Source organism: Athene noctua, chromosome 12 (assembly GCF_965140245.1).
Source record: "Athene noctua chromosome 12, bAthNoc1.hap1.1, whole genome shotgun sequence".
In the NCBI taxonomy this organism is placed as follows: domain Eukaryota; kingdom Metazoa; phylum Chordata; class Aves; order Strigiformes; family Strigidae; genus Athene; species Athene noctua.
In genome coordinates, this window is record NC_134048.1 from 11599703 (window position 1) to 11624666 (window position 24964).

Consider the following 24964-nt stretch of genomic DNA (forward strand, 5'->3'; position numbering starts at 1 on the left):
CTGTATCTCACCAGTACAGCAAGGGGCACTGTCAGGGCTCCTGACATATCTGCACTCTGCCTATAAACAAAGAAGTGCAGATCCCACTGCTGTCAGTCTGGCACCTTTCACTAGCCCTACATTACTCAGCAGTTAGCAGAAACACCAGGCATTTCAGCATAGTGAAGGAGAAGCAGCTGGCTAGAGGATGAAGGAATAGAAAGAAGCAGTTATACTATTATGGCTATCAAACAAGCCCACATCACTCTTACTTATACTTGGGGGTGCAAGGCCAGCTCATATCCACCTTTGCTGCTGATTGTTTTTTTGACAGAAATCGCTCCCTAAACAGTCATGTTCAGTGATTATTTGTCTCCTTCCTTCTTCCTCTGATTACAGCCAGACTGGGATATCCCTGATCCGCATAGAAATGAATATTTTAAAAGTCAGTGCTGTCCTCAAAGGGGCTTGTGCACCATTAGGTCTCTAGATTTACTGCACTAGCAAAGAACAGTGTAGTAATGAGGTAGCAGCAATAGGCTACAAATGAAAAGACCTAAAGGAAAATGATTTTGTCCTGGTACATACCTGACCGTAAATTAAAATTACATTGAGGTCGTGTCTTTATATAAGGAATTTTCACCAAATTTTGTAACTGCACTCGGAGAGTCAACTCTGTGTTACAGTAACTCTTCTTGATTCTTGACTCAGCACATGCACTGTATTTTTCCTATGATAATGAGCAGCCATGAAGCACTACTATCAAAAAATAAAGCACATTTAAACATGACTTTTGATGTGTTATTGTGTTGTGTCAAGTTCTCATTTTCTAGGTCTCTGTATGAGAAGTTTTCCCACAGCTAACAGCAGTTTGTGCAAAATAGTAACTATTCCCCATGGTATATGACAGTAGCACAGATTTTCCCAGAACTACTGAGAAAGCAGTTATTAATTGCAATATGTGTACCCAGGCCAATACAGTTGGCAACAAAAATGCTAATGAATGCAAGGAATTGTGTTCTCACTGTGTAGGATGCGTCACAGCCTCATCACCTGCCTTCAGAGTTTTAAGTCCGCTGCCTATTTGCATGTTGTTAATTATCCTTGTCTTCCCTCAGAAGAATGTTGAGGTCCAAGCCACAGCTGAAACCTATTCCCTTCTGGGTGTATTGCTTTACATTAATCTAAAATCAATTGCATAACACAGGTATTGGTCCATTTTTCCTCCCCATTCATAGCTCTCACAGCTCTCTGGCTGTTCACCAGCTCTGCTAACAGAAGAGCCCTGAAATCCAGTTGTATTCAACCTTGACTCACTGGGTGGACCTTCTCTCCCATTGAACCATATAAAGCTTTGTGGTTGCTTTATGCCTATAATGGCTGTCCCTACTTGTTTAGCTCTCTGAATTGACTCATTTTTTTCCATCATTTGGGAATGATTCAAGAGCTTATTTTGGCTTGACCAGATCTGACTCACCCTGGGTGACTTCAGAAATTAGAATCAAATTGATTGGTGTAGAAAAAGCAAAACTATGGTCAAACTGTAACTACAGTCTCTCTACCGATATGACAAAGAATTCCTGGTGTCCAATCTGAATGCAGAAACAGTATTGATCTGGTCTATCACTGGTCCAAGATTGCATCAATGAACCAGTTTGATTTTATTCTGATGGAAAATCTTAATGAGTATTATGAATCCTTTTATATTAAATTTATGCCATAGAGAAAAAGCCCTTACAATTACAAAAATTCCAGTGCACCACAGAGACAAAAATTTAAGAAACTCATTCATACATATAATACAAACCCATGATGAAAAAACAGAAATAGCATCAAATTTCCCAGTTACCATGTATTAAAATAGACATCAGTGTTTTGAACTATAAAATACTACTTTCTTTTAATATAGTGGCTTACATGAGCATTTAAAACTTTCATATTTCATACATGAGACAGTTGCAAAGTCTGTGCTATGCCAGACTTTAGAGTAGACCCATTAGGACATAGACAGAAAGGGACACTGCCAGGTGAAAAACATTGCGCAAAATTCCAAGGGCTTTACTGCCTACTTCTTTGCTGGGCAAACTCCTGTTGAAACTGATGGGAATTTTGCCTGAGCAGAGAACAAGTAATGTAATAGCCAAAATGAAGCAAACAAACATAAAATATACTACAAAACTCTTGGATTATTAAAAATACAAAATGCTACAATACTGAAGGCTAATTAATGTACTAATGATTATGTAGTTAATGAGACTTGTGTAATCTCTAGGTTTAGGTTGTGAAAATAAGTGTTTGGGTTTTTTCTGTGTTCAACATTTGATAAGATGCTACCATTGTGAGTGGGCTATCAAACGTTTCTTTATTAAAAAAATCAACCCAAAATTTCTCTTGAAAAAGTAGCAATGGATTGGAATTAGGTTTGGAAAAATTTACCATGCAAATCCTAAAGGAGCAGAATGTGATTGGAGCACTTCATCAGCTAAGGGTGGTAATGCCAAATGATTGCTGTCTTTACTCATTTCAAGGACCTTAAGAACTTTCCAACTTTTTGTATGAGGGCAACCCTTTGGAAAAAAAAAAAAAGAAGTTACTTAGAGTAATGCTGAAGTTTAGATGGGTAGGTTTTCTTCTGGAGCCATCAGTAGTTTAGCTATCTAAGCTAAAAAAAAATGTCTTTTTTTCAAGAGACCCTAATTTGATAGCACAAGGCAAATTAATAACTCTGTCAGTCATGTTATAAGATATCCTCCTTCCTTATTCTGTTCCTTCCTCTGTACAGCTAAGATATTTGGCTGCTTTAACTTTTACGCAGAATCCTAACTGCAACTTCTCCATTATCTTAAAGAGAGAGCATGATTCCATTCGGTTAATTCTTTTGGGACACAGATCCTTATATTGCATTGTGTGATTCACCGTATCTTATTTACTATAGAAGTGTGTCATTTGACAGGATGCATCATGAAATTCAGGTTGTATTTCAGAACATTTTTGTTATTCGAATGGATGCCAAATCAGAACAAACTGACCACCCCCAGACATATACTAGATTGAAGTACAAGAACTGGTGATGGGAACATTCAGTAAACATAACATCTAACTGACATAGTAATCAATGACAAGGGGGTGAAAGTAATACTAAATGCCAGTGGTGCTTGGACAGGAATTATCTAGACTACAGACCTCAAAACCACAAAGAATTAGCCTTGTATGAAGGGAAGATTGCTTCAAAGCAGTATTGGCATTTAAAATAATTCTCAATCTTTCTCCCATAATAAATAGAACTACACGGTACAGTTAATTTGTTTTTCTAACAGTTTTCCCTCTCATTTTATTCCATTAGTTAGGTAGAACCTAAACAGAGGAATCCTATAATCTTGCAAAAAAGCAGTCATTAATATGTCCTTCCTTTTCAGAATGTATATCTATTGTGGTTTAATTTCTATATTTTTCAAACTAGTATAAAGTATGCTGGGAAAAATGAATTTTTAAATCAGTTTTCAATGTTTTTGCAGCCTAACTATGCCTACTAGAAGCACAAAGAAAAACAACCACACTTCTAACTAATCATTCCAGTGAATAGAAATAAATCCAGGCTGTCAAAGGTATCTTTTCCTAGTAGATTATGCACTATGCAGCACAGTGGTTTAGGCTGTAAGTGGGGAAGGAACTCCATCTGTTAAAAAAAAAAAAAAAAGGGCTATACAGCTACCTCAGCATATCCTTGGTACTGTGAACTTGGCCCTTATTCTGTGACAAGCCACTACATGGGGAATTAGATTGGTAAAACTATAGAGAAATGCAGCATAGTTACACCAACATATTTCCTCACAAGGATGGTGAAGGCTTGAATTCTTTTTATTATTTGCTGGGGGGTAGGAGGGGCGAGTTTCAGTTAGATAATTCTAGAAATAAGAGAATTTGTGCTATAAAAGATACTGCATTGTCCTTCATGTGTAATTCAAGATCAGACATTACTGATACTACCTCTGTGAAATAACGTAGTGTGCTTAAACATTCTGCACTATTTTCATGCATCCTACTACCATTTAAGAATCTGTGTACCTACTGAGCACCGCTGCTCAAGTTTCCTTCCCCAAGGCAGACACATTACTTCACAACTTACTCTCTAGTATTTAAATTAGACAGTAACAAAAAAAAAAAAAGTAAAAAAAAGTGTGGTGACATTGAGCATTTGCCTAGAAAATACAATGTTATATACTTTAATTACAGGATTGAAACTCCTGGCCTATAGATACCACAAGACAATTTTGTAGAAAACACTGTAACAGCCTCAGTAGATTCCACACGAAGAGTTGATAGTAACCAGACGGACAAAGACAGAACTTTGGTAAATGACAAAAATGCAAGCATCCTGATAATCTCAACTGTATAAAAACTGGCCTTTTGCAGTTTTAGAAGTCACTTGGCCAATGGAAGAATTGCAAAAAACTGAACCACCTCATTCCAGCTTTCTGACAGAGGTACATTCACAAAGTCCTGAATTCAGCCTTGCTGTCAGACTCCGTGGGCTATGAACGCTTGAGAACTGCTTGAGGTGGGTAAAAACATTCTATGATACAACACAGCCTTCCTCCTTAGGTCTCTGTAATTCCCACCCCTACATGCAGCAGTTCAAAATTCATTGAAACGTTCTAATATTCCAAATTGTCTGCTCAATGTTCCCAAATTGCCTGTCAAAACTCTTCACGGATTCCTACTAACAAAACTCTCTGAATATAAACAAGAATCTAGTTCTGCTTATTGTACTTTGGCAAAACTTCCATTGACTTCAACTGTCAAGTAGAACACAGACAATAACCATGACAAACAACAAATGCAGGAGCTCAAAGGCAAGATCCAGCCAATCTTATCTTACAGAATGCACTTAAAAGGACAAAACAATGTTTTGCAAATTATCAAGATTAGTTCTAATTACATGAATCTTCTGTCCTTAGAGTTGCCAACAGATAGACATGCAGAAATCACAACTAAACACAGGCTGAATGACAGTGACAGAGGTGTCATTATACCTTGGCATTTGTAATTTTACAGACTTGTCTGTGACAGGAGCAAGGAAAAGGACTTCTCAGAGTTTCCATTTTAACTGAATCACCCCAACTCTACATTCCCAAAACTTCTGGACAAGCAACATTCACCATCTTGCAATTTTTTCCACTGATCACCATGTGTCCTTATTACTGACAGGATAATCAAGTCTCTTGTGTTAATCATCTCTGATACGGTTTTGTGGACCAGCTTCCAATTACTTGCCCTGACAGGGCAACACAATTTCCCAACAACTGACAATCCAGCACACTCTTAGAATATAACAGAGCAAGCTTTTAGCTTGAAGGATTCTTTCTCTTGATGTGCAAACCAACTTCAAATAGTGTTTTCTCAGACTTAGAAGTTACAAGATAGCTGGGTAAGACCAATTAAAAGGTGACCTGACTTTATGAAAGGAAGTGAATTGCCAAGGACCATGCCGGGTATTGCTGATGAGCTCTGACAGGAAGACAGGCTGAGCCTGAATACTCCATAAATTAATCCTACCTAGAATTAGATTAGGTAGCAGTAAGAAAACATGCATATCAGATATGCATAAAATACAGGTGATACACTTTTCCTTGTTTTGAAACACACTTAGCACAACAGGTTCTACAACTTAAAGTCCACAAGAAAACAGAACATGAGACACTGACAAGAATAAAGATTTGTTAGAGAAGACAATGTGATATATTGAAAAGAGCAAGATGGTTTAAAATCTAGCATGAATTAGAGTGGTCAGAAGTGCAGATATCTTAGTAATCAGGACATAATGTTCACATTGTCATTTCACTGGGTTAACAACTGAACTCTGCAGTCTTGTGGCCAGACTGTGTCTTTTGAGTGCTCTTATTTCAGGCAGGACTGAACGTCACTGCATTCCAAGCATATTTTGCTGTCAATGTGCAGGGGAATGTTTGTGTCCTGAAAGCAGTACAGCATTTTCTCCCTTGCATACTTAACGCTCATAGGGTTTTAGCAAAGAAAGGTGTCTACAGCTTTAGTCAAACCAAACCTGGTTAGACAGTGGCACAAATACAAAATTGCTGATGGAATGAAGGCATGTGACAACACAGTGTTATAACATAGCTATCCTTTATTAGTGAAGTAAGGTATTTCCTACCTGTACTCCACACATTTCTTGATCCAAACAAAAAGTTATTCAGCACATGGCAGAGAAATTAAGAGATTTTGCTAGACTAACTTCACTGTTACAGATAAGGTGGGATGATAGCACTCAGCTCCAGCTGCTAAGTGGTATATCCATATCCCTAGGCTACTGCCAAGAAGGCAACAATGTCCTCTGCTAGTCCTCACTTTGAGGAGGGAAGTGAAAGGGGGAGAAGAACTTTAATTTGAATAGCTAAAAATCTGTACTGTCTTCCAAAGAAAGTAGGGACATAAGGACACAACAACTCTCCCCTTCCACCCCACTCCTCAAAAGGCTGACTGAGAGCTACTCTGTAGTTTATTTCCCTACATATTCCCCCTCAATACATGTGATATTTTAAAATTAATATCTTATTTTCATCAAACATTCATTATTTTTAGCAAGAATGCAAAAATACATAGAGTAGACAGGGACACATATAGTCTGAAGTACCTTTTCAAGATCAGAATAGCTGAAAATACTTGTCTGTGATGATAGCATTTCTCGACTTTGTAAATCATGCACATCAGATGAGGCCTGAGGAAGTAAGAGGGTGAATAAAAGGGAACTCTCTGGAAAGACAGAAAGAAAAGAGAAACAGATAGACAAAGAAGGAATGACAACCAGTCGTCTAGCAAAATGTTATAAAAAAGAATTCCAGGAAAAAAAAAGTCTGGCATTGAAAATTGCTAACTGCAAGTTTTTATTCTAATTTTAGTCAGAGAACAGAGCATCTGATAAAGAGATGAAATGTGCACATCAGGCAGAGAAACATTAGCATACAGAAATGGGCCATGACCTCTCCCACTGCTGTTGGTGCTTTTTTGTGTGTGTGTTTGCAGACACCATGAGGGACAAGTTCATCCTCAGTGTAACTGGATTAAAAAGTCAGTAGAATTATATCAGAAATTAATATTAGCCTGAATATCTTTATACTAATGTGATTACATGGTATGAAGATTCCAGCCAGAGTGCCTTTTTGCCTCCCTCACATGAGAAATGCAGAACTCGGTTCCAGCTGGTTTGGTTGTTGGGTTTTGTTTTGTTTTTTTTTTTTTGGGGGGGGGGGGCAGTTGGGTTGGTTTTTTGGGGGTTTGTTTGTTTGATTTTTCCTTTGGTTTCTTTTGGTGTGGGGTTTTTTTTGTTTTTTGTTGTTGTTGTTTTTGGTGGGTTTTTTTAAACTAACAGCTTAACTGGACGGCTAACCAGTATGCTACAGCTTTCAGTACTTTTGTTTGACCTTTTTAAGCGATAGGGAAAAGCTCGAAAAACTTGGATACATTGTCATTTATGCCACACCCCTCTGCTTTGAACAGTTTCTAAAGTGTATCACAAGAGAGGCAGAATGAAGCAAGTTAGTGTGGAATCCTAGGCTCCACAGTGTCTCCACTTCATGACTTCGAAAACATCTGATAAATAGTAGATAACAAACTCAAAGGAAGATCCAATTACAAAACACAGCAGTTATGAATGGCATGTGACAGTAAGACAAGGATGCGAGACAAAAGTTACTCTTACTAAGGTAAGCTGAAGTCAAGGTGACTTTAAGAAGGACTGCTACATATAAACACACTTTTTAAATCTACCTAGAAAATCCCAATACAAATTTGTTCCATTTTGTTGACCTTACTGCAGTGCTTACCTCTGATTTGTAGCCAACCCATATATAATTGTTGCATTTAAGGCAAGATCTAGCCTCCACCAGTCATTTTACTGAAATACATCCAATTGGTCAGGTAAACCAATTAGCAAGAAAGCCAAATCTGTCAATAGCCTAAGGAGAGAAATTAATTTGTAATTTATGGGATAACTGGATGCATCTGGAAGACTTAACTACCTGGTTACTGTGTCTTTGTCAAGGATAACATTCAGCACTTACACAGCACTTTTCATTCTCAAGTTGTTTTTAAGCATTCACTGTAATTAAACCACGTTACACTTCAGTGAACAAAAAGTTATAGTCCATAATTCACAGCCAGCAAAGCTGAGGCTACAAATAAGTGACAAAGAGAAGGACACAGTGTCAGAGAGGTGCTGGCAGCTGCTTGCTTCAGCTCAGGAAATTTACAATGGCTTCCAAATGATTACTAGTCAATTCTATTTCCTCTATTGTCCCATCTTCTTAAGCTCTGTCAGCACAAAAACCTCAGTAAGAACAGACTATGTAGGATTCAATTTCTGTAAGTAATTAAGGTCAGTATTTTACCATTCCTGTTATTCCTACTTGACATGAGACTTATCTCCAAGGCACCACAGGTAAGGAAAAGCCACACCTCAACAGCTGTAAGTTAATTTGATCTTGGAGTCAACAGAGCTTGTCTACAGATGTAGAAGAGCTTCAGAAACACTACTGTGTTTCCACAACCAAAGAATAAAAGAGTTGCTTTGACATGTTATTTAAGACAAAGGAGACTTTTGTAATTTGCTCAGAAGACTTCTGTGAGAAATTCTAAATTAATTACCATGCTAACTTAGCTATACTTGAGCTTAGGCCTCACAATTTACCCTAGCTCCAGTGCTAATGTCACCATCACATCACAGACATGTCAGTATCATATGCATTTCAACCCACAACCTACGCCAAACCAACTAATTCTTGAACAATATAGCCATGCATTTGAGATGGGTATTTTTGCGTGGAGGCAGGCAGGGATCAGGATAGGAACAACACTGTAGTTATGAGCTGGAGGATAAAATGCAACACATTTCTATGTGATACAAATAGTCCTCCTGGTACCGCACAAAAAGCTGCACAGTTATTTGCATTACAGTGGCAGGTAAAGGTTGCAACCAGGGTTGGGCCCAACTGTTTTGTGTTCCATGTAAACATATAGAGATCTTCATGTACCTTTGCCGTCTGTGCATTTTTTAAAGTACTTTAATCAGAAGGACAATTAAAAAATAAACAAACCAACCAAAAAACTCCAACCTTGGGCAAAATACTGCCCCAATACAGGTTTCCGTCTCTGTACCCCTGTTTGGGAGCTTGTGTCAAAATGAGAGTGAAATGCCTTTGTGGAGCAGCCCTTGATCTCAAGGGACAGGTGCCATACAGGAAGAGAGCAATACTGCTGCCTGTTTGTGTCATGCGCTTCCATGGAAAACAAGAGCTAGTAAAGTTCATTTAATTCATATACAAGTACAGAGAAAATACTGCAGAAAACACAAAACTCAGGAACAATTTTACAGAGAAAACAAAGACTGGTGCATAAGTTTCTTCTCATTCAAACAGTGGTAATATTAACTAGTTAGCATGTTCCTAAAAATAAGGGAACAAGGGAACAGGTCAGAAAAAACAAACAAAACTGGGAAATAGAATCCCCAGCAGGCTCTTCAAATTGCAGTCCTGCCTCGGGCATTTTTTTGTCCTTTCAATTTTTGAAACACTACACACATAAGCTATTTCTTATAAAGACGCTGCAGTAACCAAGAGGTGTCTTGAATCAAGCAAGAAATGATTTCCAGAATAATTTCCAGAAGAGGGTTTGGGAGTTCATACTGTTGGGAACAACTTTACAGTATGAAAGCTCACATATCTATTTATACTGAACTCACTGCTGTGGTAAGTCAACTCATAGTAACAGGTATCTGATCCTAAAGAACATGCATGTATCTATAATTTTATCTCTTGTGCACTTATGATCTGATAAAATATTCTAATTTCACAGTCCCACAAAGCAAATCATCTGTACATCCACAAAATAAGTTTCTTTACAGCATTACATAAATGCAAGATAGTTTCTCCCTGCCAGAGGATTGCCACAGAGGATCTGTGGACCTGTCCATACATTGAGGTGGATGCAGCTGCATGTTTGTCCTGCTTTCCTGAACTGGACAATGGTCGGCCATAAATAAATGTCAATCTACAGCCTTTTAGACACCTTAATATAGAACTGCCTTTGCAGGAAATGAGCTGTCCCCCTGCAAGGCCCTTAATTAACATAGGCTAAGCTAATGAAACAGCATATGAGCACACCTATATAGACATGTTCTGTCAACAGTCACCTACTGACCAGCTCTGTACCCTGAAGAAGAGGTACCTTTTCAGATGCAGTTATCTTAAAAGAAATAGATGGCAATCTTCAACTCATTTTCTGTAATCATGCACTGTTCATAATCTTGTTCTATGATAAACAGTTCTAGGCTGAATTCAGAACCATCATGAGACGCATACTCCCATGTAAAATTTTCCACTCGCATGTAAAATTTTCCTGCACTGATGCTACTGCAGCTACCCACTGATCATTTTGCTTTGATCTTAGCTCTAACTGAAGACTAGTGGACAGGTCAGTGTGGCAGAGTGAATCGAGAGTTAATTTAAAGACAATAATCCTACTCTTCCCTCCTTCTTTCTCTCTCTCTTTGAAAGAATGTAGATTATGTAAGTCAATGTTCTGTAAAGCACTTTAAGAGCCAGTGATTGTATCAAGCAATTTCATTGCCAGCTTAATGCAATATTTAAAGGAGGAAAGATAATTACTAATAGGACTAAAAATTAAAAAGAATTGTATTAAAGGGAGAGTGTGAATAAACAGCTCAAGAATTAAGCAGAAGAACTAAATACACTTGAGAGACCTTGGTCAAATTATTTTCATTTAGAAAAAGGTTATCTTTAATGATTTTCCTGTATATTATTCATACATGGCTAAGAGAAATATTTATGACAAAAGGAACAAGATAGAACAAAAGCCTAGATGAAATAAGAGCTATTAATAAGGAAGAGGTACAACTGCAGATATGAAAGGATTCCATTTAATTGTCAGAAACGAAGTGGGTCTTCAATGCTCAGCAGACCGGACCTGAAGTGATCAGTGTAAGGGAGGTACTCTTAGGCCTGCTGAGCAGCTGCTTCTAGCAGTTACAGGAACATGGTGCTGTTTACACCACTGTCCATGATCTGCCATGTGACTATGGAGGAAATACAGTTCTAAATTTTCAAAATTATCATTTGCTTTGGACATTGAGGATTTCCACCAATTGATTTAAGGGTCTGTTTTCAAAGGCCCTAAATGCCTACAAAGACATTCTAGTAAATGGGTTTAATTCCTATCCTGAAGGAAGGAGGAGTTTGTCCATCACACCTTATGATACATTTTGTATTTTGATGTCAGTTGCTTTAACAGAGGGACAAAGTGTTTCTTCTCTGCTCTGTACCCAATGCACTAACATTTATGAAGGGGACATAATTAGAGAATTTATTAATTTGTTTTTAAAGTAATTAAAAAACCAACACTCATCTTTAAGGAAAGGTGTATCCTGTTTCATTCGGCAAACAAGCACACTGCATATAATTTAAAGGTAAATGTTCATGTATTTTACACTAACTACATAATACTATACACAGCAACACACGTGTTCAACACCAAAAATATTTCTGGGGAAAGGTTTAGGAATGGCACTGAAAATCCTGAGAAACTTTTCAACAGTACTTTCACTTACTGCAGTTTGGTCCCTTCCAAACAAAAACATTTAAAAATGGTTATGATCAAACACAAAACTTCCAGCAGTTTTCAGATTGCAACTAGTCAGCTGAACCACTGCATGAGGGATTGGGTCTCAGTCCTTCTCTGTCACAAAATTATTAATAATAGCTTACACAACAGCAAAATACACCCCCTTGTGAGGACTTGTAAAAGGACTTTCTGTTGTAGAAGAGGAACAATGTTTAAAAGTAAGAGTGTTCTACCTCACCCTTGGAGTGGAGTCATATAGGCTGCTACAGTAACTTGGGTTACACTGGGCAATGCATTAAAGCAGTGTTACTTAAAATGTATGTCCACATAATTTACAAGTTAATTTACAGGTCCCAGATGAATTAGGTAGTATATGGGTTTAGTACAAGAAAGAAATGGAAATCAAAAGGGGCAAGTAAAACTCTCAATCTTCTTTTCAACTTGTTTATCAAGATGGGGTTTTCTCCCCCTAGTTCAGTCGTAATACAGAAGAAAATTTCTTCAATACTCAGTCTTACATCAGCTAAGAAAGAAAAACAAAGTGACAGTTATGTCCTTTTGAAAACATTTCTTTCCACTTCCACAGGAGTAATTTCCCTCCCCAACATGTATGCAACATTAAGTAATTGACTGATTGACTATTCTCTCACAAAATCAAATGGAATCCAACTTGTAAGTAACAGTTCTGGCTACCTTATCCAAACAGGACATATTTTGTCCCTATCTTTGCCCCTTTACTATTTCTCTAAACACAAACTTGAATATAGATGGACTGTGTATTTCAAAAGGACAGTAAATCTCCTAGATATTTCTTTAACAGCAGCACCATAGACATCTTCAGCAACAAAGAATTAACGTCTAATCAACACACTGCAAACAACTAATATTAAACCAAAATACTCTGGGAATAATCCTAAGTACAGCTATGATGTCAAATATTTTAAAACAAGGTTAGTATAATAATGTGCAGAATCTTCTGTTAAATAATAAGATTTAGCACTTTAATTCTAAGTCTAATGTTTCAGTCACATACCAACTATTATTTGATTTTTGCTTTTTCCAGGTACCCTGACATTCAGTACAATTTCTTCCTCAAAAACACAGGTGACAACCAGTAAATATGATTTTCAAAGGTGCTGCCCCAATACTTCCAGCTCCCATTTTCTGGTGCAAAGAAATACAGTTGTTGTGCTCATCCCATAAGAAAAATCAAACTGGATATGATCTGCTAGAGACAGTCAAACCTACAAACTGTTAATAAACTATTGAAAGATTTGGTTTACTTGGAAATTTCCAGGAAATATATGTATACTGCATTTTCTTGCTGTCCTCTTTATATAAGACTTTAAAAATCTCATCTTTCATATTTCTAACATTTTAAATTAATATTAAACATATCCTTGCCACATATCTACTAATACTTGTTGCCTTGTTTATTAGACACAAACATACGAAGGAGCTTTTCCACAAACAGTATTCTTAAATAAAGGAGACTGAACAGAAATTAATGGATCAAGTTGATGTATTCATAGATAAAACAATTGTATTTGTAACAATTCAAAAGCAAAAAACCAAGTAGGTGCATGGGTCAGAATAGAAGAGTCAGGCAAAGCCAAAAGTAAGTCTGCACACACATCTTTTGTCCCTTAATATGTATTTGTTTAGATAGTGTTGAAGTACCTGCTGCACTTTTCAGTACCATATCTCTCATTTTTCACACCTTTAGCCATACAAATTTCTCCATTCCAAGGAGATATTCTGAAACTCACTTACATACCAAGTACTCATAAGATACATTACATTACTTAAAATACATTTTGTGATGATTTAATCGCACTGCAATTTTATTTTGCCAACTGGAATGACTAAGACAGAACTACAGAGTGTTTGGCTTTTGATAAATGAACCATTCTTTCATTTCCATTTATCCCCTCAATACTTTTCAGACAGAAATCTAGAAATCTCTCCCATAGGTGTCCCAAAGTAATGAGAGAAAACTAGAGCTTAGAATGTAAATTCTTACACAATCTTAGTTACAAACAGCACTTTTCATTCTAAAGAATACCTAAATGTCCATGCATAACACACAGAATTCATTACATTAGACATTCTTGACTGGAATTCAGAAGCTAAGGAAGACAGACATAGATCCTAAGAAGCCGGTTTATATTGCTCGAGGTATAAAGCGACATCAAATCCTGCAGAACCTGCCATTTTTACAAATGAATCTCTGTGTGAATCAGAAGTATCCTAGTGATTCTAAAAAACATCATTATCATGACTTAAAGCAGTACTTGTCATAAGATAAAAGAGGCATGATGGCAGGGAACTGAAGGCAAAAAGAAGCTTCTAAACCTGTGTCAGATGGGAAAGTCATTAAAACCCAACCCTGTTCCAGAGCAAAACTTAACACATTTCAACCACAATCTAAGGTTACTGCATTCAATTTAACAGGAAAAAAAAAACCAAACAACCAAAAACCCCAACACACAAACCACACCACACCACCACAGAAAAGAAAATATCCAAGTCATCAAGACTAATATCCTAACTCTTAGGAACAGTACCAGGAGAACTTTAGCTGCTTGTTCTGCGTTTCAAGTCAAAGACTTGAAACACTGGGCTATTCCTCAATCCCTATTCTGGAAAGGCATCCTTGAAGGAATAATTTTCTTCATTTCTTGGACAATTACTTTAAAAATACAGAGAGACAAAAGTGAGTTTAGTCCTAGTGCAGATCTTCAGTTTCAGAGACATTCAAAGGATGACATCTCAAGCTAAAAGGCTACATAAGATACTGGTATTAGCAACGACTGGCCCTTACAACAAATCCTGGAGTTGTTTCTTCTGCTATGCAAAGTGAAAGAAATAACTCAGGTAGCAATTAGAACTGGCACAACCACAGGGCTCTCCACACTGACAGGTCTGGCACCAATAAGCATCAAAAGCATTTCTACTGGTGCTAGGGCATCTTGAAGAGATTATGCCACAGCAGCGAGGGTATCTGTAAACCACAGTCACAGTTAAAAACTGCACTACAAAAATTACAAGTTGGATGCCAAGGCCTCACTTTGGAAAGCCTTATTCAATCAGAACAGAGTATCCATAACGGGAATTGTTCTGTAACAGTTTCTGGGAGCAAACTCTTCTGCTGTGTGAGCCATTACTCAGTGTAGGATGCTGATTTAGCACTGATTCAGGGAAAGACTTACTGATTCAATTAGTAAATCGCTTGAGTGTTTTGTTGGGATCTCCTACTGAAATTCAGGTGAGGCCCAGTCCTGCTTGCCATGTCAGAACTGTATCTCAATGGTGCCATAAACTTCACTGCAAAACCTATACATAAGGAATGAAAAGACATACTCAGAAAGTTTTCTCTTCAGTCTACAGTCGAAAGGGTAAAGATTTAGAGAATACAGAACAGGTATCTATTAACTAATTACTAGTAGAATGTACTAGGAGGTGGTATCATTACAGATCATTAAGGAAGAAAGCAGATAGAATTTAACAGCCACAGGGGAGATCTTTAAAAGACTGACAGTGTAAATTCTTAAATTAACATGGGAGACAAAACTAAACAATCTCTCTGCTAAATCAAGCTTTCGGCAAGGACTCTGAAGGCCATGACTGTGCTTTAGAGCAGTTAGTTATACCTAAAGAGAAAGAAATCTTAAGAACTACAGCAGAATTTCACAACTAACTGTCTACATAAGACACAACTAAGTGCCTGGCAAGACACGGTTGCTTTTCCATCAAACCTAGAGAGATTGGTTAGAAATATTTAGACACTTTGAGAACATGCATGACTTTCCTATCAATTCATCATCTTGAAACTGAAATGTAAGTTTTTACTTGCGGAAATCCACAATTGTGAAAGGATATGTGAATCAAGGTCCAAAAGCAGCAGCCAGATATGGTAGAAAGGAGCATATACAAATATTTAGGACAAATCAGAAAAATTAAAATATGTACATTATTATGTCACAAATTAGAAATAACTGACTATCCAAATATACAAAGACTGGGATTCCCACAGCAAAGAACACTGTATAGACAACTTGAAGAAAATGGTTTCCTTTACATTAGATTTTTTTATACAACCTTTTATTTATGCTAAAAGACTGTGAGAGTCTGGCTAAAAGATCATTTAAAACTTGACTAAAAATATATCCTATTCTGTTCACTACAAATCATACACAGGCAAATCTTTAAACAGGCAGAAAGAAAAAAAATCTGAAGAAAACCAGTTTTCAGTTTCCCTATATCTTAATTCAGTAACACAGCCCCCAGGTGTGCTGCTCTTGGCACTAACAGAGTCACCCAAACAGAATACACTAGCTACAGTTCTGCTCTTTGCAAAACATGGAAAATGTAAACCACATTATTTTAGAGCAGGAAAATTAAACTCTCCTAAAACCATGAAGGAAATTAATCAAAAATGGTTGAGGAAGAACACTTCTGTAAGTAATACTCAAGTCTGTTTAAAGAGTGTATATAAGTAATTTGATTCCTGAATCAAGTCAGAAATTGTATTATGTTTCATGTAAGCCCTGAAAACATAAATATTGCTTTAGCTATAAAATTAGTCAGAGAGCCTAAGGCCTTTATGCTTTCAAAAATACTTAGCCTTAGCACTCCAAATTAAGAATAAATTAAGCTAGACGTCTCAATAGATGGGCCACTTACTGCCCAAACAGACTCTTGTTAATATTTGTAGAACCTTCCTTACTTCTTGAGAAAATGGCAGTACAGGTGAAAATCTCAACTTCAGTGTTTGAACTGTGAAACTGGAGCACCTGTATAGTCAGAAGGTCTTCTAAGATCACTCCAGAGCCAGCTTAGCATCCCTTTATGAACCACTGTCCTAAGAGTGATTCCTTTCTTTACTATCAGGGCTCCTAAACTGGCCATTGAATCTGGGTACTTAAATTAGGTCTGGTAAATATCTTCCTCTATACCCAAACCACTATTGAAAAGGAACCTTTTTAGTCATTTAGGCCCATGTTAACCAATTAGCATCTCCCAGACGGAATCCACCTGCTGTGTCAGAGCAGGGAAATGGAAGAAGTACATCCCTGCCTGCCATGCTTGATGAAGCAGTGATCAGCCCATCATGAGGTTTGTAGCTCCAGCAAGAAGGACCTGGAGTATTTCATACCTGACTCAGACAGAAGGCAGCTCATGTGCTGACAGAGTGCTGTTTCAGCCCAGCAGCCTCTTGTAGGTACACAGATATATATATCTCTGGCTCACAGCACTATGAAGGCTGATTTGTCCTGACAATACTTTTGAAAAGGATACCCTGAAAACTTTGCTCTTTGACATCTTGGTCACATTTTAGACTGATTTTGATTTACTGAGTCTCCAAGACTCAATAAAATTGATCTAGCTGAGCAGTACAAAATTGTATCATATAAATAAATTAATTAATTCCACATCCACAACTTTTAATACTGATAATAAGTAACTGTAGAAGAGGACTACCATGTATGTGTGGGAAAAGAACTGGCATTTGAACTACTAAGAATTAGTCATAATCAATAAATTAATAATTTAATAACAATGGTCACAGTTTGAGAGATACAATAGACCTAGTTTTAGTGCATGATGAATTTTTTTATTTATACAAAAATAATGAAAGATCTTTTATTAAAACACAGTTATAATGTATGCATGCAAAATAGAGATAAGGTTTTAGATGCCAAAATATGAAACAATAATAGTATTAGCAATTTTGCACCTTCAAAGCTATTTTATCTGAATGAAAAAATTTGCGGAGATACAATATGGATATCACCAGTTACTTACAGATACACTAATTACAAAAGATAGCAGAAATCAGACAGATTACAAAATAAGACACGAAGCAGTTTCAGACTCACGTTTCTTTAAAATTATAAAATAAGTGTGAGACATGTCAGCAGTGAGCTAATGCCAGTGCCCTACCTCAAGGGCTCACTTCTAGTTGCAATTTTTTGTAGAGCAACCCCAACTATGGTAATTGATTTAAATCAATTCTCCATACAGACATTAGGTAAAGCCCCAACCATTGACTTCATCTCTTGCTCACAAGAAATTTTGCATATAATTAACTTTTCAAATTGCAGGGTAGACTTCTGGGGCATGTGTGCATGCAGTGAGATTTTACAAATCTTTTAATAATCATTCATAGATGTAAGACAATGAGCTCTACATTCATATGGCTACAAAAATCAGTTACTAAATATTACAGGAATGACTGATTATTTTCTCCTCCCATAGCAATTTTCTGTAATAAATCAATAATGAAGTTTCAAAACAGCTTAAATGTAATTAACAACTGTTTCAAGAGCATTACTTTCCAACTTCTTATAGAAGCAGTAAGTCTGCAGCACACAACCAAGACCCAATCTTTACTTCCTGCTCGTTTGCTTATATTCCTCTGCATTGCTTACATACATTGGCTTTCATTGGTTACACTTTTTAAATAGGAAAGCCTTGACAATTTCACAATAGCAGATCATGCCTTACAAACACTGAACAATGTTAAAATTAATTTGTTAACACAGCATAAAACTGTGGTCCCTAAACCCTGACTTGTGAGGGGTTTTGAGACCCTCAGACCTTCTCTGGGTCACAGGAAATTGTCACTATAGCAGTCACAGGAAGCTACTGCCACTATGATTCAGATTGACGCAGGGAGAAAAGTATGATGTTTCCTGTAGCACACTATTTCTCATTGTTGTTGCTGCTGAAGAGCCAGCAAAGACAGGAGCTTTTTTTATGTATATAAACCACAATCCCTTTAATGTGTGGAGTCACAAAGTCTCAGCAAGGTTGTTAGAACTTCATATTGTAAGCCTCTAATCTAATATTCTCATGCCCCAGTCTAGATGTTAGGAAAAATATCTACTATCCTACCAAAACACTACAAACCTCCCTATAAATCCAAACACATATGCCTACCCTAAGATAGATCAGTTGCAGCGTGAACAAAGTGAACTTACACATACCCAGCTGGCTTGGATAGCAGTAACACCACAAATTCTAGCTACTAGGCAATTACCAGGGTGCAGCCCTTTCTGGAGACTGCTATCACAGTTTCACTGTTATTGGTAGCTAAATTAGCTTCAAGGAAACTGAGTATTTGTAGATATGCTGTAATCATGCACTTTGGCTTCACTGCAACCCTGATTATACACTGTTTATGTATATTGTTCCAATACAACATAGCATTTTGTGTTGGCTCTTCTGTGGTAATGCACTTTTATGGAACCTGATGTACTACTATACATCATCTTAAGCTACAGACGCCCTAACCTAATGCACTTCTTAACTGAAACACACATACATGCTGTGACTACTCACAGACTTCAAGATTTTCTATTCAGTTCGGTCACTGCAATAATACATTTGGGTCACGACAGAACAAATCAGTATCACTAACGCTGAGCAGCACAAGCCTTTAAACAGTCAAGTCTGCCAGACCCAGATCCTTATCGCATTCCAGCTTACTCACACAGAAACAATTCTTTCACCCATGTATACCCGTGCATACAATAGACACGCTCGTATCTACTTCTTACAGGCATCATGCAACCACATCTCATCCGCTCACTCCCTCAACACAAACTTACTACAACTTCTTCAGCTACCCAGCCTGCTGCTAACGTATCTTCATAGAGCTTTGTTTTTTTCCTGCCATCAAAATACTAATTTTATTCCCTCCTATTTTACAGTTTCTCTCTCAAATTCATAGTTTCTTCTTTCTACTTCTGTCCTTTCTGCCACTTTCTGAATAGATGGCGACTAATTTTAATCTCAAGAAAGTATATTAGTGCAATTTGTTTCATTAACTTAATTCAATTTATGTTGGCAGTTTCTAAGCGTTCCAGGACAGAAACAAGGCCTCAACTATGCCAATCACTATGCAACCCAGCCACAGAAACACAAACCCTATCCTGAAGAGATTACAGGCTAGATTTTAAATAAACAGAAATTAAATGGTGATCAAAGGAATTTGGGATGGAAAAAAAATATATATAGTGAGCGCTTTTTTGTTAAACTTACAGGTTTCATCCTGCATCTACAGGCCTACTGTTAGTATACTTTCATTTAAGGGTTACCTATGGTATCATATTTCTGTTGACCATTAGAGTGGCATATAAATGTCCATATTTACCTCTTTTGAAAGCACATATAGCACCTCTAACATGCAAAAGAGCTGTTTACATTCTATTTAATACCCACCCCCCCAGTAGTTTAAACTGCTCTGTTATTGCAAAGAAACAGTTAAGAGTGTTAACACCCCGATTTGTTTCCTATGCTTAGCATACGGATTGTTGGGGACTCCAGGAGATGTAAAAGCTGACAGATCGCTTTTTAATGGTAACTGCCATAAGCAACATCTGCTGAAAAACAAGGTGGATTTCAGTAAGCATTAACCTCGCTGAAGTTTTGCAAGAGGAAATCTTCCATTTTACGGCCATCCTCTACATAAATCTGATCTTAACATAACAAAAAGCCTGCTGGGCTGAGCTATTGGATCTTAATGTCCCATCAGCTCGAGGGCTAAATAATCTCTTTGTATTAGTTGGTAATTTCTTGTAGGCTCAGAATTTACTGCCATCCTTCCATACCATGGCACAGCAGCACCCGAGAAATGAACTGTGGCTAACTGAACTGACCGGCTAGTACAATTAAAATCATCAACCGTACAAAGTATCTACACAAGCCATGCTGTTTTATAGTAAGGACCGTGAGCGCTCTGGCATGAGAACTGTCTGGCAACTTTGCTTTTGCAAACTTCCGAGTGCAAGTGCTAATAAACTTTTGAAATATAGTACTATGGCTCCTGAGTAAAAAGTAAAAAATAATTTAAAACCACATATCCCTGTACCCTGCCAGCCCTTATAACTAACGTGACGCATTATTTTCATCACAGTATTATTCTTGAAATGAAGAAATAGATTACTACCAGTGTAAAACAGTAATAAGGAAAACAGCATTCAAACAGATGATCATATCTCTATGTGCAGAACAGTCCTGTGCATGCAGTGCATGGTTTGGTCTATTGCTGAAATACAGTTGGAGTACCTCCAAGTACAGTTAAATTCTTTGCATAGGAGAGTAATGTAAAAACAGTTCTGGTGTTACATATGAGCTATCTTCACTAATATAGCTCTTTAATCTGTCCTAGGACTCATCTGAATAAGGTAAAGTTTCTAGGAAACAAATTTTCATTTTCTACATGTCATATGTTGTCAGAATTGCACAAAACAAAAATAATGAGCAGAAAGAACAGCAGAGTCCTTCTTCCACTCCTATAACCTTTTCTTTTATACATGGCTTCTTCAACATGAGAACTCATTACAAACCATTTGCTACTTCTGTGAACCTTCCAGAGCCACTATTGTATTCTCCTTGGGAAAATATACACAAACCCCTGAAATCTCAGATCTGAATTAAAACTGAAATCCTTGCACACAGATAGCTTTGAAATGAAGGTAACTCAGTAGCAACACAAATCTTCTCATTATTTTCCAGAATTCTGGCAAAGAACATATTCAGCCTTAGGGGTGCCTAGACAGTTGCCATCTTTCAAAGCATTATGGCCTCAGGATATGGAATACAGATCTTTTACAAATATGGTCTAACTAAACTGTTTCAAAATGTTTTGGAAGTAATATTAATGGTAGGTAGTTTTGGAAAAGCTTACCAAATCTGATTTCTTTTAAGCCACAGATCATACGCTGAATCCATCTGCTGTTTCTCTGTGATACAGACTGACAAAGCTGCAAGCATGGCTGGAAAGAAAAAGAAAAAAAAGAAAAAAAAGAAATTCTGTATCTATTACTCCTTCCCCCAATAAACATATTCTATTCTACTCACCCACACTACCAAACCATTGATTTAACAGATATGGTGGTAAAACATACAAAAATTTATTAAGCAGTTTTATCTTTAGCACATTTTTTATTTCCAATGTATGTCTCCAGAAATGTGTCTGGCTGTTCTTCCTGATGTTCCCATATGTTTCTTACACACTTTACACCACCAGTAATGCAAACATGTTCACCATGCAAAGTAAACCACTATCAGATACGAAAGGAGGAGTCTTTATGTCAGTTACATAAGTCAAACCACTATGATCGGGACAACAGAGTACGTTAATCATGCCTTTATTACTTACTAAAATCCTATAGCTAGCAGCTTGGAAGATGATGTTTTACTTGCATACAGTTATACATAGCTTTTTTACTGTTACAGAAGGCTATTTTTTCTATGTCCTCATTTATTATTACTAAAAAAATTTCTTTGTATTACTGTAGTCCTTTAACTACATATAACTCATTTTTCCTACAATGAAGGGAAAAAAGGTAAGTGTAGCACCAGGCCTTAAATCTGATCAAGGATTTTTTTTCCCCTCATACCCCTTGCAAAATTTCGTTAGTTCTTAATGCCCATTTTATAAAAATAAGTTTTTTACCTGACAACCCGGGGTGTAGCTCTGTTTCTATTGTAAGCATATGGTTGGTAGCAACTTTGAAGTCTGCCAATAAATGTCACTAACATGAAAGAAAAGGAATACTTTACTTTTAAAGAAAATCTTACAGATTTGACTTCTTACTTTTCAGAAAATTTCATTTGGTGTTGAACAATGTATCTCTCATAATAGAACCAGGAGGAATAAAACCATTCATGCTTTAAGATCACTTTTGTCTTTCTGTTTCCAGTTGCTCCCACTTTTCTTTCTCATCCATTCTTCTAACAAATCCCTCCTTTCTACAAAGGACCCAGCTTCCCAAAACGTAAAATCATGTACATGACAGAGTTAAAACCTTTCCTTTTTCATTAATTTCTGTTTAGAAAATACAAGATTTCCTACGGCGGGGGAGGGGGGGGGGGGGGGGGCGCAAAATGCCCACACGGTAGCAACTATTGATCCCACAGGAAGAAAGATCACTGATTCAGAACATCTTAAGGGAAAGTGTTAACCCTTTGTCTCCCCTTTTCAACAGTGCGCCTTTCACCTTTATCCGGTGTACCTAAACCATGCTACATACATCTTCTAAAGTGTCGGTTTACCTCACAAAAGACACCAGGCCCACTGCCTTCCTCACATTTTCCCTCTCCCCAGCGACCGCTCACCACTGTCTTTCACTCACCCCCCTCCCCTCAGTAAGGGGCCCGCTCTCCCCCACAGCGCAGGGGCAGGTAGCGCCACAGACCAGCAGCACCCCCGCCTCCACAGGCGCGGCAGCGGGCGCGGCGCTGTACAAGCTGGGAGGCAGAGACGACCTCCCCGCGGCAGGGGTGCCGCTCCAGGGCGAGCTAACCCCGCCGAGGGCCGCCCCCCGCCCTCGCCATCTTCCCTCGCGCCCTCTCCCGGCCACCCGCCCGCAGCGCGCATGCCAGCCACCACGCACACCCTGCCTCGCGCCCCCCTGACGGACGTCTGGCACTGCCAATTACCAGCCTCCCGCGGGAGAGGCTCCTCCCTCCACCAATGAGATGGCGGAGCAGCCCTAGAGGCTCAACCCCCCTAATCTGTAACGGCCTGTAAAGCATCGAGCCACACCCCTTCTTCCTCTTCCCGACTCTCCATTGAATGAAGTCGCCGCTGGCCAACGAGAAGTTCCCGCTGGGCTTGACGGACTACTCTGATCTCCAGTAGAAGCAGAAAGTTGCACCGCGCCCACCAATAGACTGCCGGACACGAGCCTAGGGGGAGGGTTCTCCCTCTCAGGCGGGCGGGGAAGGCCGTGGTTATCGATCCCGCTGCTGGAGGGAGGCGGCGGTGAAGCAGCAGAGAAAATGGCGGCCATGGCTGCGGAGGCGGCAGCGACTGCAGCGGTGCCGGGCGATGGGGGAGCTGGTGAAGCTGAGCCCGAGATGGAGCCTATCCCGGGCAGTGAGGCCGGTGCGGACCCTCTCCCTGCCGTCACCGAGGCCGTGGAGTCGGTGGTGCCTGATGGGGAGGAGGCCGATGGGGGGAAGATTGCTCCCGGCGAGGCCGAGGAGCCGCCGCCTGTGCAGCTCGCCCGGAGCCCGGCCGGGACTCGGGAGCCGGAAGCTGAGAGGACGGAGACGTTGCCGCCCTCCACCCCGGAGGTGGGCTCGCCCCAGGCCGAGCACCGGGGAGCACCCAGCCCGGAGTCCGAGGAGGAGCCGCAGCCCTGCCCGCCGCCTGCTGGGCACCCTGAACTTCCCGAGGAGGAGCCGCAGCCCTGCCCGCCGGCTACTGGGGGCTCCGCGGAGCCGGAGCCCGGGGAGGAGCCGTCCCGGCCGGAGGAGGAGGAGCCGGATGCTGCTGATGCCGCCGCTGTCGAGCCCAAGTCCCCGGTGCCCGTGGCTCCGGCCGGAGGGGAGGTGGAGGCTCCGCTGCTGCCGGGCTCCGAGGTGCGGGTCACCCTGGATCACATCATCGAGGACGCCCTGGTGGTCTCGTTCCGGCTGGGAGAGAAGCTTTTTTCTGGGGTCCTCATGGACCTCTCGAAAAGGTGAGATCTCACGGAGGAGCCGTCCCGAGAACCCCCACCCAGCGACGGGGGCAGCCAGCGCGCCCAGAGCCGCCTGCCCGCGCCGCCCTGCGCCTCTCCTGCCCTCCGGGAGGTGGGGCTGCCCCCGCCGAGGCCCTCGTGGGCTCCCCCCGCGGCGGAGAGCGGCCTGGGCAGGGGCCGAGGGGCGCGACGGCACCAGCCTCGCCTCCCCTCTTTCGTCCTGGGAGACCGGAGCCGTGGGTCGGGGGGCAAGCGGCTCCTGCCCCCGCGTCCTCCCCTGGGGGTCAGAGGCAGTAGCTCACGGGCATCCTTCTCGACCCTTCTAGCAGGGGCTGGAGGGAGCGCGGCGGGCAGGGCTCCCCTCCCGCCCGGGGCCGAGCCCCGCGCCCCCCACCCGCCCCCGGCCTCAACGCACGGAACGGGGAGCGGGCCCTTCCCGGGGCGCGGGCTGTGAGCCGTGCCCGGCGGCTGTTCGGCCACCCGTTTTACGGTGCTGTCCTTACAGAAGTAGTGGGAATAAGAAAATGGGGGAGCCGGGAGCGGGGTGAGCACATAAGTACATCCTTTTGACTCGGTTGGGATTCGCGTCGGGCCTCTAGCATCCCTGTCTGCCGGGGAAAACGGACCTGAGCTACAGATGTTGGCATTTCTTCCAGTCTTTGTACAAGCGTACAGACCCAGACGTGTGTTTTTTCTGGTGGCTTGTGTTTTACATTGCCTAGGTAACGTTATTTTTCAGTGCATACTGTTTTTCAGAATAATGGTTTTCAAGCCAGGCTATTAACAGTCCTGAAGTACAGTTATTAGTACTGATTGCTCCTTGTACCCAATGAATGGGGTGAAGTTTAATG

The 24964-nt window shown here is 39.9% G+C and overlaps 2 protein-coding genes across 14 annotated transcripts in view; one reads left to right on the forward strand and one right to left on the reverse strand.

Moving 5' to 3' along the window:
* Positions 1 to 23300, reverse strand: part of FABP6 (fatty acid binding protein 6) — a 45432-nt gene extending 22132 nt beyond the window's left edge. For 2 of the 7 annotated variants that reach the window (XM_074915959.1, XM_074915957.1), the window contains exons 1-4: positions 22779 to 22995; positions 22100 to 22178; positions 21329 to 21416; positions 6632 to 6750 (exon numbers count right to left, since the gene is read on the reverse strand). Coding sequence is in view for 4 of the 7 variants with exons in the window: in XM_074915955.1 (XP_074772056.1) it covers positions 21329 to 21359 (31 nt within the window). In the remaining 3 variants the exon portion in view is untranslated. Of the gene's footprint in view, positions 1 to 6631; positions 6751 to 21328; positions 21417 to 22099; positions 22179 to 22698; positions 22732 to 22778; positions 22996 to 23191 lie in introns of those variants that run through there. The other 5 variants (XM_074915953.1, XM_074915958.1, XM_074915955.1 and 2 more) reach the window with 4 other exon arrangements.
* Positions 23301 to 23345: 45 nt separating this feature from the next.
* PWWP2A (PWWP domain containing 2A) overlaps positions 23346 to 24964 on the forward strand; it is a 41732-nt gene continuing 40113 nt past the window's right edge. For 5 of the 7 annotated variants that reach the window (XR_012634408.1, XR_012634409.1, XM_074915948.1 and 2 more), the window contains exon 1: positions 23346 to 24113. Coding sequence is in view for 5 of the 7 variants with exons in the window: in XM_074915948.1 (XP_074772049.1) it covers positions 23428 to 24113 (686 nt within the window). In the remaining 2 variants the exon portion in view is untranslated. The remainder of the gene's footprint in view (positions 24114 to 24964) is intronic. The other 2 variants (XM_074915950.1, XM_074915949.1) reach the window with 1 other exon arrangement.